General features: G+C 49.2%; 1 protein-coding gene across 2 annotated transcripts in view; it reads right to left on the reverse strand.

Annotated features, from left to right (window-relative positions):
- ZFAT (zinc finger and AT-hook domain containing) overlaps positions 1-17436 on the reverse strand; it is a 191625-nt gene that overhangs the window by 142067 nt on the left and 32122 nt on the right. For both annotated transcript variants that reach the window (XM_047074221.1, XM_047074220.1), the window contains exons 2-3: positions 16653-16829; positions 3309-3560 (exon numbers count right to left, since the gene is read on the reverse strand). In XM_047074221.1, coding sequence (XP_046930177.1) covers positions 3309-3560; positions 16653-16829 — 429 coding nt within the window. The remainder of the gene's footprint in view (positions 1-3308; positions 3561-16652; positions 16830-17436) is intronic.

Consider the following 17436-nt stretch of genomic DNA (forward strand, 5'->3'; position numbering starts at 1 on the left):
TTGGTGGGGAGGGGGAATTCGGCAACATGTAATATACATCCTGACCCAGCAATTACACTTGTAGGAATTTATCCTATGAAAGTAACAACGTAAGTCCACAAATACATGTGTGCCCAGGCACATACGCACGCACGTACATACATATACGCCTGCACACAGAAGTATTTATGAAAGCAATATTTACAACAGCAAAAGACTGGCAACGACCCTAAATTTGCTCAGCTGACAACAATACGACACAGAAAAACAATGCTGTAGAGCTCCATGGAAAGATCTTTTTGGAAAGATCTTTTTGGAAAGATCTTAAGGGCCTTCAATGCCCAGGAGACGACTTGGCACTTGACTCTGAAGGGGAGACACTGAAAAACTTTGTTTTAGGAAGAAAACCCTGAGGGCAATGCAGACAATCCACAGACCCGACTGAACTCCTCAGGCTGCATCCAACTTAGATCCAGGTCTGACATCTGAAGGAAGCAGCAGCAGGAAGGTTTTGCAAAGGAGAACCCTGAGTTCCGGCCGTAATCGCACAGAAAGCCCAGGGGTCTCTCAGGAGGAGGCTGGCGGGATAAATCATGTGAAGGCACAAAAACAAAACAGGTCCTCAAGAAGACAGCACTGAATGACCCCAAAGATTCAAATTCTTGGGACTCGGGCAGGTACACACAGGGCTCTCTTAACGCTACAGCCGGCCCCACTCATTAAGAGGCAAGGGCCACGGGGAACGCAAACTGGTGCGGCCCCTCTGGAAAACGGTATGGAGGGTCCTCAAAAAGTTACAGACAGAACTACCCTGTGATGCAGGAATCACACTGCTGGGTATTTACCCAAACGATACAAAACCACTAATTCAAAGGGACACATGCCCCCCTACGTTTATAGCAGCATTTCCACAATAGTCAAACTACGGAAGCAGCCCAAGCGTCCATCAATTGGTGACTGGATCAAGAGCTGGTGGTGTGTGTGTGTGTGTGTGCGTGTGCATGCATGGACACATACGTGTATGTGCAATGGAATATCAGTCAACCATAAAGAGAATGAAATCTTGCCATTTGCAACGACATGGATGGAGCTAGAGGGTATAACACTAAGTGAAATACGTCAGAGAAAGACAAATACCATCTGATTTCACTCCTATGTGAAATTTAAGAAACAAAACAAGCAAAGGGAAAAAAGAGAGAAACAAACCAAGAAACAGACTCTTAACTACAGAGAACACACCGATGGCTACCCGAGGGGAGGTGGCTGGGGGGATGCCATTGAGGGTTGCACTTGTGATGAGCACTGGGTGACGTGTGGATGTGCTGAATCACTACACTGTGCGCCTGAAACTAGGAACGCTATACAGGGATTAAAGTAAAAAACTTAATGACCAAATAAACAACATGCAACCACCATTAACTATTTGTGTGAGAAAAAGAGAGTGGGGGTGTGCATGGGGTGGGGGCCGGGGGGGACAGCCCATAACCCAGGGCCAGTGGTTGACAAATGCACCAGAAATCAGCACTTCATGGGCAGGGAGGTGCATTCTAATCCTTCCTCCCTCAACCATCTCAGTTCTAGAAGTATCTTTATTTGCCAAAAGGGCATCAGGCTCTGAAACAGGAGGCCAATGGCTCTGAAACCACAGCACTCCCGGCCTACATGCCTCCCACAGCAATGACGTGCCCTCCGCTGCGGGACAGGTGTCTTCCCAGTGGCCTATCCTGTTTGAGCGCTAGTCCATTATTTGCATTAGCCCATGCAGCCTAGAAAGTCACCTCGAGAGCCATTCTCCAAAGGAAAGAACGTTTTATATTTTCTACAGTTTGCGCAGATGTTGGCAATGAGCCTTGGCCACCAACCTAGATGTCTGGTAAATATCAGTTACTCAGTTACTCAGTTATGCCCCCAATCTGAGCTAGGGTCTTGCTTCCCGGTTGGGAGGTGTTTACAATAAAGGGACTTGAGGACTGAGGTTCAGAGGCTAGGCTCCCTTGCTCACTAAAGAACCCTGGACAAACGCCTGATTACCCAGTCTAGCTATCCTCACATACACAACAGGAAAGAAGACAACAGTACTGTTCCCGTAGTGCTACGAATAACAGTTATAGCTAATGTTTGCTGAGCGCTTTTCAAATGCAGGTACTTTTCTGAGCACTTTAAAAGTCCTGCCTTATTCAATCCTCAAAGCAACCATATGAGATAGTGCTGTGTTTTATTCCCATTTTACAGGTACGGAAACTGAGGCAGAAGGAAGCTATTAAGGCCTGGAGGAGCTGGGATTCAAACCCTGGCTGCCATATTCCAAAGCCTATGTTTTGACCAGAACTGGTTACTCCCATGTAACAAGCTTAGCACAGTACAAAACACAGTAGGAACTCAAAGTCTTGGGCAAAGTCTGAAGACTTGACAAGCGGTACAAGAACCAGACAAGAGCAGGGCCTGCAGCAGAGGCCCTCCCCTCTCCAGTGCAATCCTGCTAGCTCATTCCTCCCACAGGGTCGCCCCCGAGACCTGCCCCACCGCAGAGACAGCACTCTTTGCCCACCTTCACTGAACCTCCTTCAGCCTCTTTTAGAAGTTACTTCAGGCGCAAAGTCAGCGAAGCGCCCAACTTCAGCTCAGGTCACGGTCTCACGGTGCGAGTTGGAGCCCCACATCGGGCTTCGGAACTCTATCTCCCTCTCTCGCTGCCCCTCCCCCACGTCCCCCCCTCGCTCTCAAAATTAAACAACTATTTTTTAAAAAGCAAGTTACTTCAGATGAAGCTTAGCCAGGAACGTAAGTGGAGGAAGCACCAGTGTTCTTTCCTTTCTTCCAGAATGCCTGCCACAACCTAGCCCCCCAGCCACTGCTGGCTCAGCAGGTGCCTCACAGGGGCCCCGAGCACCCTAACGTCTGCACTTCTGCCCCCACCTCCCTCCATTAATGCCAATGCCACGCACACCAGGACTCCAGGCTCCCTCCTGACCCCCCGACAGAAGGCCACCTCCCCCCCAAGGGTACGTTCCCTGTTAACATCTCGTGATGCACAACCCTGCTGTCCTACCCAGGACGCAAGCTCACCGAGGGGACGCTGTGTTTTACCCTCTCTGCAGAGCCCAGAGCTCCTGCGGACGTGCCCCCGTGACTCGCACTCCGTGGGCACCGCCTACTGGACACGTCACCGACAGTAACAGTCATCGGTTCCCAAACAGAGACTTTTCCAGAAAGGTAGGCCGCGTATAAAAGCGCTCGATCTCCATGCAGTAACTGACCCAGGGCAAACAGATGTCCGCAGTTACACGTCTTCGCGAGAAACTGGCGCGTCCGGCCCTTGGGCAACGTACCTGCGTCTCCGTCCTCCTCACCCCAGTTCAGCACGATGATGCAGACGTGCTTCCTCAGCTGGCGCGGGTTAGAGAACTTTCGACGGCACTGGCCGCACTCCAAGCTGCCCGGAGCCAGGCTGCTCCCCTCCTCTGGGGCCGGCAGACTGCCCTCGTGCGGACTAACGACGCTCTCTGCCAGCTCCTCCTCGCCGCTGGGCTTCTTCGTGGACCCCTTCGGCCTGCCTCTCTTCCTCTTCATGACCGAAAACTCTACCAAGGAAACAAGAGGGCACAACGGAGTCACAGGAGGCGACAGTGCACGGCACGCACTCAACTTCCAAATGTGGAAATGTGTTCAGTTTCGGGTTTTATGGAAAACAGAAAGTCTGAAGCCGTTCCAGAAATTAACAGCTGCAGACGTACCTTTAGTGCTCATAGTTTTGCATCCACATGCCAACGTACAACCAGTTTTCTAATACTCTCCTTTAAAAATACCGTGTGACCAAACCTTGGCACAGGCTTCCTCCGTAAAGTGGGGACGATTTTGAACTGTGACCGGCAGCCGCCCGGTTCACAAATCAGACTCCTAGTGAAGCAAGCAGCAGGTCCATTTATACCCAGTTCTCGGAAAAGTGCTTAAGGACTTCTTTGCGAAAGATTCTCAAAGGCCGCTTAGCCTCTCATGCTCATAATGAGCTGCACAACTATTCAGATTATTTCAAGGCGTCATAATTATTACAGCCAAATTGTTCTGATAAAACAGGGAAAAAAGAATTACAATCTCAATCTACCAATTACAGGACTAAAGACAAGAGCAACGTGCTTCAGGTTTCCAGGCGACCTAGCGAGTTGGATGGCGTGCTCAGAGCCGCTCTGGAGCAAGCTTCAAATCATTTGTCAACTTGTAACTCTGGTTAATTAGCGCTCGTGTTTAAGGCAGTCGCCTCCAGAATGCAGGTAGGAAGTGAGACTGGCGAGCGGGGTCGGGGAGCATCCTGTGCTGTTGCTCGTGCGAAGGTGGAAGGGCGCGGGCTCAGGTGGTGTCACGTGACAGGTACCCTGAGAGACGCCAAGCAGGAAGCCAGCACAGTGTGGCCGGTGCCCCAGTGCCAGGCGCCCGCAGGGTGCCATCCTCTCTGACTCTGAGCAGCGGAGGAGGGGAGGGGTCCTAGGCTCCAGCACCCGCCCTGGGAAAATGGTCACGTACCAAGCGGTGAGGTCTTCGGGGCCCCTCCTGCTCTCTCCAAGGCTACCGCCCTGCACAGGAAAGCGTCACCCACCCGCCCTCGGCCACCCCCATGAGGACCCGTGAAATGGGCTGCGGTGCTCCCAAGTCAGGCAGGGAGACCACAGGGGAGAGGAGGGCAGGACGGTTCTGGGGCAGAATCTGCCAGGAACCAGCGAGCGGCTTGACAACGTGGGCCCTGGACAGAGGAGGCTGCTCCGACGCGGGGTCCCCAAGAACTCGAGGAGACGGAGCGCTGGAACGGGGGAAGAGCTGCGGGGGGAGCCCTTGCAGGGGCAGGGCTTCTGTGGAGCTGCAGGGCCGGGCTGGGGGGGCGCCAACCGAGAGCCACAGCGGAGCCCTCGTCGGCCAGGGCCACAGTGAGGCATACAATCCCTGCCTTCCCGCTCTGTCCGGGGCGTGTTGGAGACGGGGGGCCGGGGAGGGAGCACTTCACAACAGGCAGGCAAAGGCAGAGACCAGGTGGCACGAACGAGGGCACAGGACGCTTCAATCCCGTGGCCCACACCGGGTTTTACCGAGCAGAACAGCTGTGCAGACACAAGGCCCAGCCGACGTGTACGGGAGGCCGGAGGGGGCGGCGAGGGAAGGAATGTACACAGTAAGGACAGAACTGTTTACCTCACGGTCATGAGAACAGTTCTCCTTGTTTTCCGTCACCACGGCATGATCTTGTGCAAGTTACTGAAGCGGCAAGGAACAGCAGAGAAGGACTGGCGGAGAGGCTATGAAACACGCACCGCGTGTCACGTCGGCTGAGCTGCAGAAACGTGTCTCGTGACAGTTACAGACGCCTGTGGCCCGGGCGCAACACCGAAGAGGGACCCTGAACCCTGCCATGCAGACGGCCTGATGCTCCTCTCTGAAATGCCCTATGAGGACGCAGCCATGTAGACAAGACGTCTGGCCTCTGCCCCTGGCTACTGGGGGGGACCTCCAGGCCCTCAGGAGGTCCTGCCCGACAGGGGTGCCTGTATGCCTGGTCTAACAACGTGATTTATGACGGGCCCTATGACAAGTCAGACCGGCCCTGACCTCTGGAGGAACCGGAGAACAAACGTCTTCATCTGAACCTACAGGACGAGCATGGGACCAACGGCCAGCCACGTAGGCAGTGGGTCACCAAGCCCCCCATAAAACCTCTGGACACCGAAGGCTGGGGTGAGCATCCCTGGCTGGAAGTTCTTGGGTCCTGTCATGTAAGACAACCGGAAGAAGGCAAGGCTGGACTCCACAGGGGGAGGAGGGTGACCAAAAGGTCCACACCTCAAACCCTCCAACCCCAGACTCGGCCCCTGCATCTCTCCCTTTGGCTGGTTCTGACTCATACACATTTTATAGAAAATGGTAATCGTGGTATGCTGCTTTCCTGAGTTCTGTGAGTCATTCCAACAAACCACGGAAGCTGAGAGAACCCTTGGGGTCCCCCGGATTCGTAGCTAGCTGGTCCCGGGGACCCCCAAACTTACGGCTGGGGCCAGCAGTCTTGTGGGCAACCGTGCCCCTCACCTGGGGTTCAGCACGCTCACAGTGGCAGGCACCCCACCTTCCCTCCTCGGAGACAAGCCGGAACACGTGCTACAGTGCCACAGGGTGCGGGGCTCTGCCTGCCGCAGTCTGTGCACAGGGGACTCACGGCCCTGGTCCTGACTGCCCGTTGCCCCCCCAACGCCTAACCTGGTATCCCGCAGGGCCGGCAGGCACTGATAAATCCCAGTGAATTAAACTGGTGAGCGGTGCATAATCTGGCTGTCAAGGGAGAGACACAAAATCAGCCCTGAGAGCCTTGGAAAACCTCTAACACGACGGTGACAAAACTCATCTTACATCTTGCCACATCCATAATGCAGATGCTCAAGACCAATTAGTTAGCAAAAAATGAAATATTCATAAGTGAACTTGGAATAACTGAAGAGCACTGGGAACCGGGGCAACCACGGACGCCCTGCAGAAGTGCTGAGAACCCGGGCCCCGGGCAAGCAAGGTCCTAGAACGCCACGGTCCAGACCTCAGCATGGGCTTCCTTTCCGTCCCCTTCCTCCTCCGTGGGTCCTCTGTCCGGTGTCTCTGTGATCTGTCCCAAAGACATCTGCCCACGGAACCCCCTCTCCATTCCCTGTCACCTAGATCCCTTCACACGGCCTCCAGCTCCTGCCCTCCTCCGCCTCCACCCCTTGTCTCACTGCTGTGCCCTTGCTCTGGAACTTTCCATTGTTTACAACACTCAGACCTGGCTTTCTAGGTCCTTTCTCACAAGGCTCAACACACACACACACACACACACAGAGCTGTGCTCTCTCCCTGCTGCTCGGCAATGTTCTAGACCTCCCGAAATCTGCACAGGTAAGCCCAGTCTCTTTTCTTATACCCGCACTTCGCCCCCTGCCTGTGCCCACCTCCTGCACCCCAGGCCCCAATTCAAACCCTCAGAGCCTCCCCCACGAGGCCGCCCCAGCTGGTCTCACGCTGACAGTATGAGACACACGTAGCATGTAAGTCACTGACACAGCCTCCAACTGCATGTGTCCCTTTCTCCCCACCTCTGTCACACATCCCAAGGTTGAATCCCCAGGGCCCACAGGATCGCAGACAGAGCTTGAGATGTCGTAGCCACCGACTAAGTAAATACACGTCCATCAGTTGACGACAGAAGGCCATTTCCTGTGTCCACAGTTTCCCAAAGGAAGAAAGGGGCGAGCCAGCATGCATCATTTCAACCCTGTCCCAAAGCTGTAGTTGGGGGACAGCTTCCTCACGGTCAGAAGATCCAAGGCCAAAACGAGCAAGGGACAGGAAGCCTCTGCCAAGGGTTTTTAAATTCAATCAGAAGACAACATGGGCACCATGAAAAAAAACAGCTCCACGCTACTAAAAATCTAATAACGTGAGCCCTTTATTTGTACATCACTCAAGTGTGCGAGGCACTTTCCCAGTTATTATCTCATTTCATCCTCATAAAAACCTTAAGAGATGGATGTAGCAAATGTAATTTCCTCAATAGGAAAAGAAATGAGGGACTCAAAGGTTCGAGGCACTCAGCACATTTTCCAGAGCCTGCTGCTGAGCTCAGAGCCAGGATCCAGGTTTCCTTCTCCCTGGCCCGGATCTTTCCACCGAGTCACGTACCCCTCGGGAGGGTGCTCAGCATGTTCGAGGCACCAGTGTGTGTGGTGCAGAGAACACCAGCTGGGAGACAGGCCGCCTTGAGTTCAATCCCCGGAGCTTCCATTTCCAATATGAAGAATAAACACAAGACTGTCTGTTTTATAGTCACTTATAAATAAAAGCAACCCATTAAGATGTTGAGCGTAGTACTTAGAAGGTGATGGATAAGTGACAGCTGCTTATTACTACGGCCATGCTCATTAGTATTCTGACATGGACAGTCTCCCTGAAGGAACTATCAGCCTCCCAGACAGGCCACCATCACATCACGTGATTCGTCAATGCACACCCGTTCTTGTTCATTACTGCACTTTTCCCTTGATTTCTTCATTTAGAGTTTCTCACACAGCAAGAAAGCCAGGGCAGAATTCGGGGCATCCACATTTCATTGTGCTGAAGACTAAGGAGAAAGCCAGCACCCTCACTCCGTGGCTTAATCATGTCACTCCAACTCAAGAATTTAGGAAAATCCTGAAACTCTTCACACAGTTGGGCCTGACACTCAGTCTCTGACATTTACTTCCAACGAGCCCAGGAAGCAATGGAAGACGATGAATTATTTATCAGAAGCGCGGGAGTGTGAGCCTAACGTGGCGTCCCCTTCACGGGACAGACTACGGCTGGCCCTGGAACACGAGGCACCGGGGAGGCAAGGCACCCCAAGCCTGCTCCCCGTGGACTTCCCAGCAATCATGCGGAAATGTCATGCGAACAACGGCAACAACCAGCGATCATTAAGCATGTACAGCTCAGCATCGCGCAGAGCACTTCACATGCATTTCCCCATCAAATGTCTGGGAACCACTGGTGTTATTCCCATTCTACAGAAAAAGATGCTGAGGTTTAAGAAGATCGCTCAATTTGCCGCAAGACACAGAAGAGATGAGTGGCAGAGCAAGGCTTTAAACCCACTGTTTGCCTCCGAGTCCGTGAGCTTCACTCCTGTGTCGGCTCAGTTCATTCCCGAGCACAGAAATAATACGATTTGACCTGTCCTCTGCACTCTGCAGGAAAGTGATGACGGTGTCACCCAGCTACAAGCCTTGGAGCGCTCTGACTCCGGGGCCGTGAAGTGCTTCGTGCACTCACCACGTACTAAGGCATTAGGTATTAACGTGTATTTATCCCATAACCTCTTCAAAAATAAAGGCCGGCATCTTATCTCCCTGTGACAGATGCCGAGAGCCACTCCCGTAGGCCAGCAGCAGGGCTTCCGCAGCTGTGCCCGCGGAGGGCAGGCGGGGGCCGATCCCTGGGCCATGCTCCGCGAGGCGGGTGGGCACTGCGCACGGGCTGCATCAGCCCTGATTACGTTTTCGGCTGGTTCGCCCAGAAAGGAAGCCTGCTACCACTAACTCACCAGCCCGGAACGGGGGTGCCTTTTCGTAATCTGCACAAAAGAAGGCTGTGGGCCACGGCAGCCATGGCTGTCACGTGACCGCTCCGCAACTGGAACGAGTCTGTCCGAGGTGGGTGCTCTTTAACTACCCCCATGCTGCCTACCAGAGTAGAAGAGAGGGCTCAGGTTTCGGTGGCTTCTGGAACAGCAAGTGCAACACGCCTACGGACACTCAGCGCGACCTTATGGAGGCAGCTGTCCAGAAGAGACGACACAGACATTTAAATTTAGATGCCAACTTCCTGTGGGAAGCTTCCTCTCACCCTCAAACTAGACTGTGTGACCCCCTCTTTAGCAGCCTGCACTTGGGCCCAGAGAAGTGCTTTCCCCACTGCACTGCACAACCGCCTCTCTGCCCGCCAGCCACCCACCAGCCAGGAGGCGGACCCACAGAACAGCGCCCCCTGCGTCCGGCACCCTGCCCCCAGCACGGCACCCAGGCAGGTAACAGGTGCACGGCTACTGAATAAAGAAGCGAGAGGCACCTGGGTGGCTCAGCTGGTTAAGTGTCTTGACTTCGGCTCAGGTCATGATGTCACGGTTCGTGGGTTCGAGCCCCGCGTCGGGCTCTGTGCTGACGGCTCGGAGCCTGGAGCCTGATTCGGATTCTGTGTCTCCCTGTCTCTCTGCCCCTCCTCCTCCACTTGTGCTCTCTCTCAAAGATGAATAAACATTAAAAAAAAAAAAAAAAAAAGAAGCAGGATGGGAGGGAAGGAAGAGATAAGAAGGAGAAGAGTTTCTATGGAAGGTCTGAAAGAGGAACAAGATAAAAGAGCTCAAACAAGGCTCTCTGGTGACCTGCTTGAGTTCCAGCTCCAGGAAGCCCGCCTGCCCCAGGCGCCATCAGGACGAAGAGATGTGGGCACACACATGCTCACCCATCACTGACGCCCAAACACACACCCACACACATTCACCGACACAACCACACACTCACACACACACACACGTTCTCTCCACGAGGCAGTTTTTTCCTGGACCACAGCCAGAGACTTGATTAGGAAGAGGGGAGAAAATGAAAGGTTCTAATGTAGACCACTTCCTACATGAGCAAAAAAGATTAAAAGGCTATAAAATAAACCAAAGGATTTAGGAACCTTCATGTTATAAAGGGAGACCAAAATAATAAATCAATTACTGCTCAGTTAAAGGTTTAATTAAACCATTTCAAGTATCTCTCAACTTAAAATGAATTGTGAAGGTTAAGCCTGAATAGAAATCATTAGAGAGAAACTAAGCTTCTAGAAGCCTCAAATAGTATGGACTCGCACAGAGAGAAAAAAGAAAGACTCGGAGTTCTTAATGAAAGACTTTTGAAGAAATTTGCTCGTATTAAGAATCTGAGTTTAATTAAAGTCTTAAATACTTTTAAAAATTAAACTGTACAGGCAACTAATCTTCCAGTATACATACACCAAAAAAGAGAGAGAGAAAACGTGTTCAAGAAAAATTTAGGTCGAAGGTAAATTCGTTAACAAAAGAAAATAATTCCTTTTTTCTTTAAGTTTTTGTTTATTTATTTTGAGAGAGGGCAAGTGTGCACATGAAAACATGCAGATCGGGGAGGGGCAGAGAGGGAGGGAGGGAGAGAATCCCAAGTAGGCTCTATGTCAGCACGGAGCCCAACGTGGGGATCGAACCCACAAACCATGAGATCATGACCTGAGCCAAAACCCAGTCGCCTAACCAACTGAGCCACTCAGGTGCCCTGGAAAATAATTCTTAAAGTAGCTTCACAGTCAGAATTTGATTATACCCACGTCAGTGTAAGAACAAGCAAATGCCACCAGGGCAGCTGGGTCCAATCCCACTCTCCCACCTACTGACCAGGTAACCTTGAGGGTGTTGTCGTAATTCCCCCAGTCTCTGAGCACATATTCCTCAATTATAAAATCCGAGCATCAGCAAGGAGATGGAAGACGTGGACGGCACTGTAAAAACAAAGTCTAACACCACCATCAGCAGAACATAAACTCTTCTCAATTGCACGTGGAACGTTCTCCAGGACAGACCACATGTTAGGCCATAAATCAAGTCTCAATAAATGTACAGAGACTGAAATCATACAAAGTATGTGGACGGAAATTAGAAATGAAAAAATCACACACGTGAATAACAAAAAACAACAAAAAACCCAATTAAAAAACGCGCAGAGGACCTGAGCAGACATTTTTCCAAAGAAGACCTACAGATGGCCAACAAGACACACGAAAAGATGCTCAACATCACTCATCATCAGGGAAGTGCAAAGTCAAAACTACACCTCACGCCCGTCAGAATGGCTAAAATCAAAAACACAAGAAACAGGCGAGGATGTGGAGAAAAAGGAACCTTCGTGCACTGTTGGTGGGAATGCAAACTGGTGCAGCCACTGTGGAGGGCAGTATGGGGTTTCCTCAGAAAGTTAAAAAAAGAACTACCCTACGATCTGCCAGTTCCACTTCTAGGTACCGAAGAAAACAAAAGTACTAACTTGAAAAGATACATGCATATCTACGTTCCCTGCAACAGTATTTACAATACCCAAGATACGGAAGCAACCAAAGTGTCCATCAATAGATGAATAGATAAAAAAGATGTGGGGTGTGTGTGTGTACATATATATGTATATATACGCACACGTGTATACATATGTATACACACACAATGCGCACACACGCACACACAGGCATTAGAATATTACCTAGCCATAAAAAGAGAATGAAATCTTGCCATTCACAACAACACAGACAGACCCAGAGGGTATCATGCTAAGTAAAATAAGTCTGAAAGAAAAACATAAATATATATGATTTCACTTATATACGGATTCTAAAAAACAAAAGAACAAACAGAACAGAAAGACTCATTATTACAGAGAACAAACTGGTGGTTGCCAGAGAGAGAGGGCTGGGGAGACAGGTTAAATACATGAAGGGGATTAAGAGGCACAGACTTCCAGGGACAAAGTAAATAAGTCACGGGGATGAAAAGTATAGCATAGAAAATATAATCAATAATATCGTAATAACTTCGATACAGCCACAGGTAGTGACGGAGAGTAACCAGAGCCATCATGGTGACCACTTCCTAATGTATAAAAATACAGAATAACCATCTTCTTACATACTGCATCTAATGTAGTAACGTATGTGAATTAAAATTTAATTTAAAAAAGAAAGGACAGAAAGAAATTTGAAAAATCATAAATACATGGAAATTAAATGGCACCCCTACATAACCCATGGGTCAAAGACGATATCAGAAGGGAAACTAGGAAATACACTGAGATGATCAAAAGGAAAACACAACATGCGAGCATTCGTGGGATGCAGTGCAAGCAGGCTTCGCAAGGCAGTTTATAGCTGTAAAGGCCTATGTGAAATACAGAAAGATCTCAAATCAGTGGCCTACTCTTCCAACTCAAGAAACCGGAGAAAACAGAAGCAAACCAAATGCACAGCAAGCAGGAAAACAAGAAATAAAATGAAATTAAGAGTGTAAAGAGGTGAGACAGAAAAACAAAAGATAAAAAAAAAAAAAAACTGACAAACTTTTAGCTAAACTCACCAAGAAAAGAGAGGGAAGACTCAAATAGCTAAAATCAAGAATGAAAGATGGACAATTAGTATTAATCTTACCAAAAAAAGGTTTTTATAATTCTAAAGGAATACTATGAACAATTAATTATATGCCAACAAATGAGATAACTTTGAGGAAATGGAAAACTTCCTAGAAAGACACAAACTACCGAAAAGAATTCAAGAAGAAACAGAAAATATTCGTACACCTATCACAAGCAAAAAAACGGAGTCAGTAATCAAAAATCTTCCCACCAAAAACGAAAAGCCCAGAATTAAAGGGCTTCGCTGGTGAATTCTATCAAACATTTCAGAAGAACGGACACTAACACTTCAAAAATCTTCCAAAAAAAAAAACAATGAACAAAACAAAAAACAAAAGAGGAGGGAACACTTCCCAGCTCATTCTGTGAGGCCACAAACCATTTTGATTCCCAAACCAAAGACATCAGAGAAATGATCCTACCGTTATCTCTGCATCTAAACATAAATGTCGTCATCAAAATAGTAGCAGACCAACTCCAGCAGCATATTAAAAAGGACTATGCGGCATCACCAAGCAGGGTGTATCCCAGGAAGTGACTCTGGGTATGCAAATCCAACCATACAAATCACCACATTCAGAGAATGAAGGGGAAAAAAAACACACGGTCATCCCCACAGAGTGATGGACCACGACTGCAGAGCAGGTAAGAGGGGGAACATGGGCCTGGTGGGCTGGCTGTCAGGGAGACGAACAGGAAGAGGGATCCCTAGGAAGAGGGGGGCCCGGGATGGCCTCCCGAGCAAACAGTCATCTCTTTCACTAATATCAGTAACGAGGGCAAGGGTGGTGGAAATCAGCACACGTGTGTGTTATAAAACACTGACACACAGAGTTCCAGAAGATCTGTTCTCTGATCATTTATTCATTATTTAGAAATGAAATGAAAAATTCAGATTCTTTTACCTCATTCACATTTCATTTTAGTGGAAAGAAAATCTTAATAAGCAAAGCTGAATAAAAATAGAATTAAGGGTTTGTAACAAGCTTTCTCAAAGTTCTCGACATGTTAATCCACGTGACTTCTCTCTGCCATATGAATTTTACAAAAGAGTTTATCCATTCTTCTGAGTCTACAGATGTTCAACCCCAGGGACAGGGGTTCTGATTAAATCAGTTCCTGAGTAAAGTTGTGGTTCCATCTGTCCGTTAAGCTACACTCTTTGGAAAGCCAAAGCGTCTTTTTCTTTCTTAAAGTTTATTTTCTTTATTTTTGAGAGAGAGCGAGAGAATGGCAGAGAGAGAGGCAGAGAGAGAATCCCAAGCAGGCCCCATGCTCAGCGCAGAGCCCAATGCAGGGCTCGAACCCACGACCCATGAGACTATGACCTGAGATGAAATCAAGAGTCAGGTGCTCAACTGACTGAGCCACGTGGGCTCCCCAAGCCAAGGCATCTTAACTGCTCAACAGGAAGGCAGCCGTGGGGAATGTGGAAGTCATCAGGGATCCTCCAGTGAGGTCTGGAAGGATGAGCCTTACTCACTCCCAGGCTGGGTGGCAGAGAGAGGCGTGGCTGAACTGTGAAGGCCTTAGCATTAGGGAGATTCTTTTTTCTTTTTTTTTTTCCAGCTTTACTAAGGCATGATTGATAGCCAAAAATTGCATATACTTAGATTACACAATATGTTTTCTTCAAGGTGTACAAGATGATTTAATGTCCATAATACCCTGTGAAATGCTCACCACAATCAACGATAGTAACCATTTTTCTTCTTTTGATGAGAACACTTAAGATTACTCTCTCTGCAAACTTCAAGTATACAATACAATGTTGTTTGCTGCACCTTAGATCCCTGGGACTTATTTATCTCAAAGTTTGTGCCCTCTAGACTATCATCTCTCCAACCCCCCACTGCCCGAGAGCCACTTTTCTATCCTCTCATTCTATGAATTCAGCTCTTTTGGATTCCACATCTACGTGCGATCATACAGGATTTGTCTTTCTGGGTCTAGCTTATTTCACTTAGGATAGTGTCTTCCAGATTCGTCTATGTTGCAAATGGCAGGATCTTCTCCTTTTTTATGGCTGGATAATATTCCTCTGTGTGTGTGTGTGTGTGTGTGTGTGTGTCATTTTCTGTATCCATTCATCTGTTGACAGACACTTAGACTGTCCATTGTGAATAATGCTGCAATGAACACGGGAGTGTGGATATCTCTTCAAGATCCTTCATTTCTTTTGGATGTATTTCCAGAAGTGAGATTGCTGGATCATATACTAATTCTACCTTTACTTTTGTGAGGAACCCCCAAAGCGTTTTCCATAGTGGCTGCACCAATTTACATTCCCACTGACAGGACCCAAGGGTTCCCTTTTCTCCCCATCCTTGCCAGCACCTGTTGTCTTCCCAAGGGCAGCCATTCCGAGGGCCGTGAGGTGATACCTCACTGTGGTTTTAACCTGCCCCTCCCGGATGGGTGGTGACATTGAGCATCTTTCCATGCACCTGTTGGTCGTCTGTATGCCTTCTTTGGGAAAATGTCTGTTCAGGTCTTTTGCATGTTTTTAATCAAGCTATTGGGTAGATTCTTAATGACAAATTGACTTCCCTCCCCCTCCTCGTCTCCAAAGCAAAGAGAATCAAACGTGCGCTATCGGCTGAGATGTGATCATGTGTGACTTCCCACCTCAGTCCTGCTTTCTCGAAGTGGAAAGAGCTCACGAGGCCAGTGACGGAGCTGAAACACCGTGAACACAGCACTACCGGCTGCCGGTGACGAGGACACAAATTCTCCTGCTCCTCCTCATTCGCCATCACCAGTTTCAGGTGCTGGGTTCTCTTGGTTTCATCTTCCGCCACTAACAGTGACTAGCAGAACTTCCCTTAACTTCTCAACAACTTATTCCTCTGTCAGGTGTATTCCTCTGAGCTCCCTGGGAACGGCCAGAGGGACTCATTAACCAAAACATTTTTTGTCTGGACTCTCTCCTTGTTAACGACGCCAGACAGATGATCAATAAGCCAGTCTATTTAGAAATGCCAGCCTGAATATTCCCAGGAAAGAGCAGTAGGTTATCAGTGTGGCTAATGAATCCTGTGATGGAACACTGATGGCCACAGAGTGCACTTCTGCACAGGCGACTGGCCGTTGTCCCTCATCGTATAAAAATAGTTTTGTGGGCTTTTTTTCCCACTGTCGTTTGCAGCTACTCTTACTGGGCTACACATTGTCTTTGTCTGTGGGGACCTAATTACGGGGCCTAGATGGTTTCTCTAATCCATCCACCTGCCGCATCTGACGCCATTCAGTGGGAGATGTCTGGACGCTGCAGACAAGACGTATCTCACTTCAGACACCGACTGTGAACCTGATGGAGTCCATGAGAACCAAAGCTTTGCAATTTGGATCCTTGTTCCAGGGTTACACGCTCAGTCCAGAAACGCGGGGTCTCAGATTATACGTTCTTACACATTCATCACGTATGTTGTCACAGCTTCCCTTCATTGTCTCCTGTGCCAGGCGTCATCCAATCCTCAGCGCCCACCCGGTGACAGGCCTGTTGTCTTCATTTGTCAGGGGAGCACGGTGAGGCTCAGAGAAGCCATATCATCTGCCTCAGGTAACGCAACTGGTAGGTCCTAGAGCTGGCTGGGACCCCCACTCGTCCGACAACAAGCTCACGGTTCGTTTGTTTTTTTTACGCTGTTGGACACTATCCCCGCCTTTCATTCACTCAATCATTCATTCGTTCCTTCGTTCATTCTTCCTTCCAAAGCCAGAGAAGCATCTGCAGAGGCCAGGTACAGTGAATTCAAAACCACAACCTTATTTTGAACGGACCTACAACTGGACAATTGTTAACTGTTGGAGACGGGAACCTTCCGGGTTTCTATGCCCAGCAAACAGAAACCCAGCCTCGAAGGGCTGGCAGGCAAATCACAGCCATCGTCACCAGCAGGCACATCTGTGGCCGTGGCCCCTCACCCGGCACCCCGGGCCCCTTACCATCTCCGCTTTTGTGTGGGTTGGTGGGTTCAGGAGTGCTCAGAGGCCTGAGGGGAATGATGATCTCGTCCGCATTAACCCCTTCTCCTGCGTGCTTCTCAGAGACGTGGGAGAGGAGCTCCGACTGATTTGGCGAGAAAAGGTTACAGCATTTGCACATGAAGATGGCCGTGTTCTCTGTTGGGGGGGGAGAAAAAGCAAACTGCGTTATTTCATCTGAACAAAAACAATGATTACTTCCAGTCGCCAAAGGAAAATATTGAAGGCTGCCCTTTTGAGCAATGGCCAGCCTCCACCTGACTGCGTCCCTCTCGTGGATACCTCCACACCAGGCAGCTCACTTCTAACTTCAGGGGGCCCCAATTGCCAGAAAATTCTTTCTTCCGAAATTCAAAACCACCGCCCTGCCGGATAGCATCTGATACGGACTCCCCCGTTACCAAAGCCTACCAGACAGCCCAGATTCCGGCATCGACATGGCAACACGAAAGAACGAAACCCAGCCTTCAAATGAATGCACCGCACTGACAGCAATGAAGTGCTCCAGCGAGGCTCTCTCCAATTAGGTACCAGGAAAAAATTGATCAAAATAGCATTTCTCAAGGGCCGAGACACCTTGCACTGGCCGGCACAGGGACCGGAAACCAGAAGAATGGGAATCTGTTGATTTTTTTAAGCTACTTAATTCCTATTTGAAAGCAGTACCACCATTCACAAATATTTACTAATAGTCTATTAGAGTTCATCCCATTATACTAGGCAGGAAGACATAATGGGAAAACGC

This window comes from Lynx rufus, unplaced genomic scaffold (genome assembly GCF_022079265.1).
Source record: "Lynx rufus isolate CCGP_SWC_20201006 ecotype Redwood Valley unplaced genomic scaffold, mLynRuf1.p SCAF_12, whole genome shotgun sequence".
NCBI classification, from domain to species: Eukaryota; Metazoa; Chordata; class Mammalia; order Carnivora; family Felidae; genus Lynx; species Lynx rufus.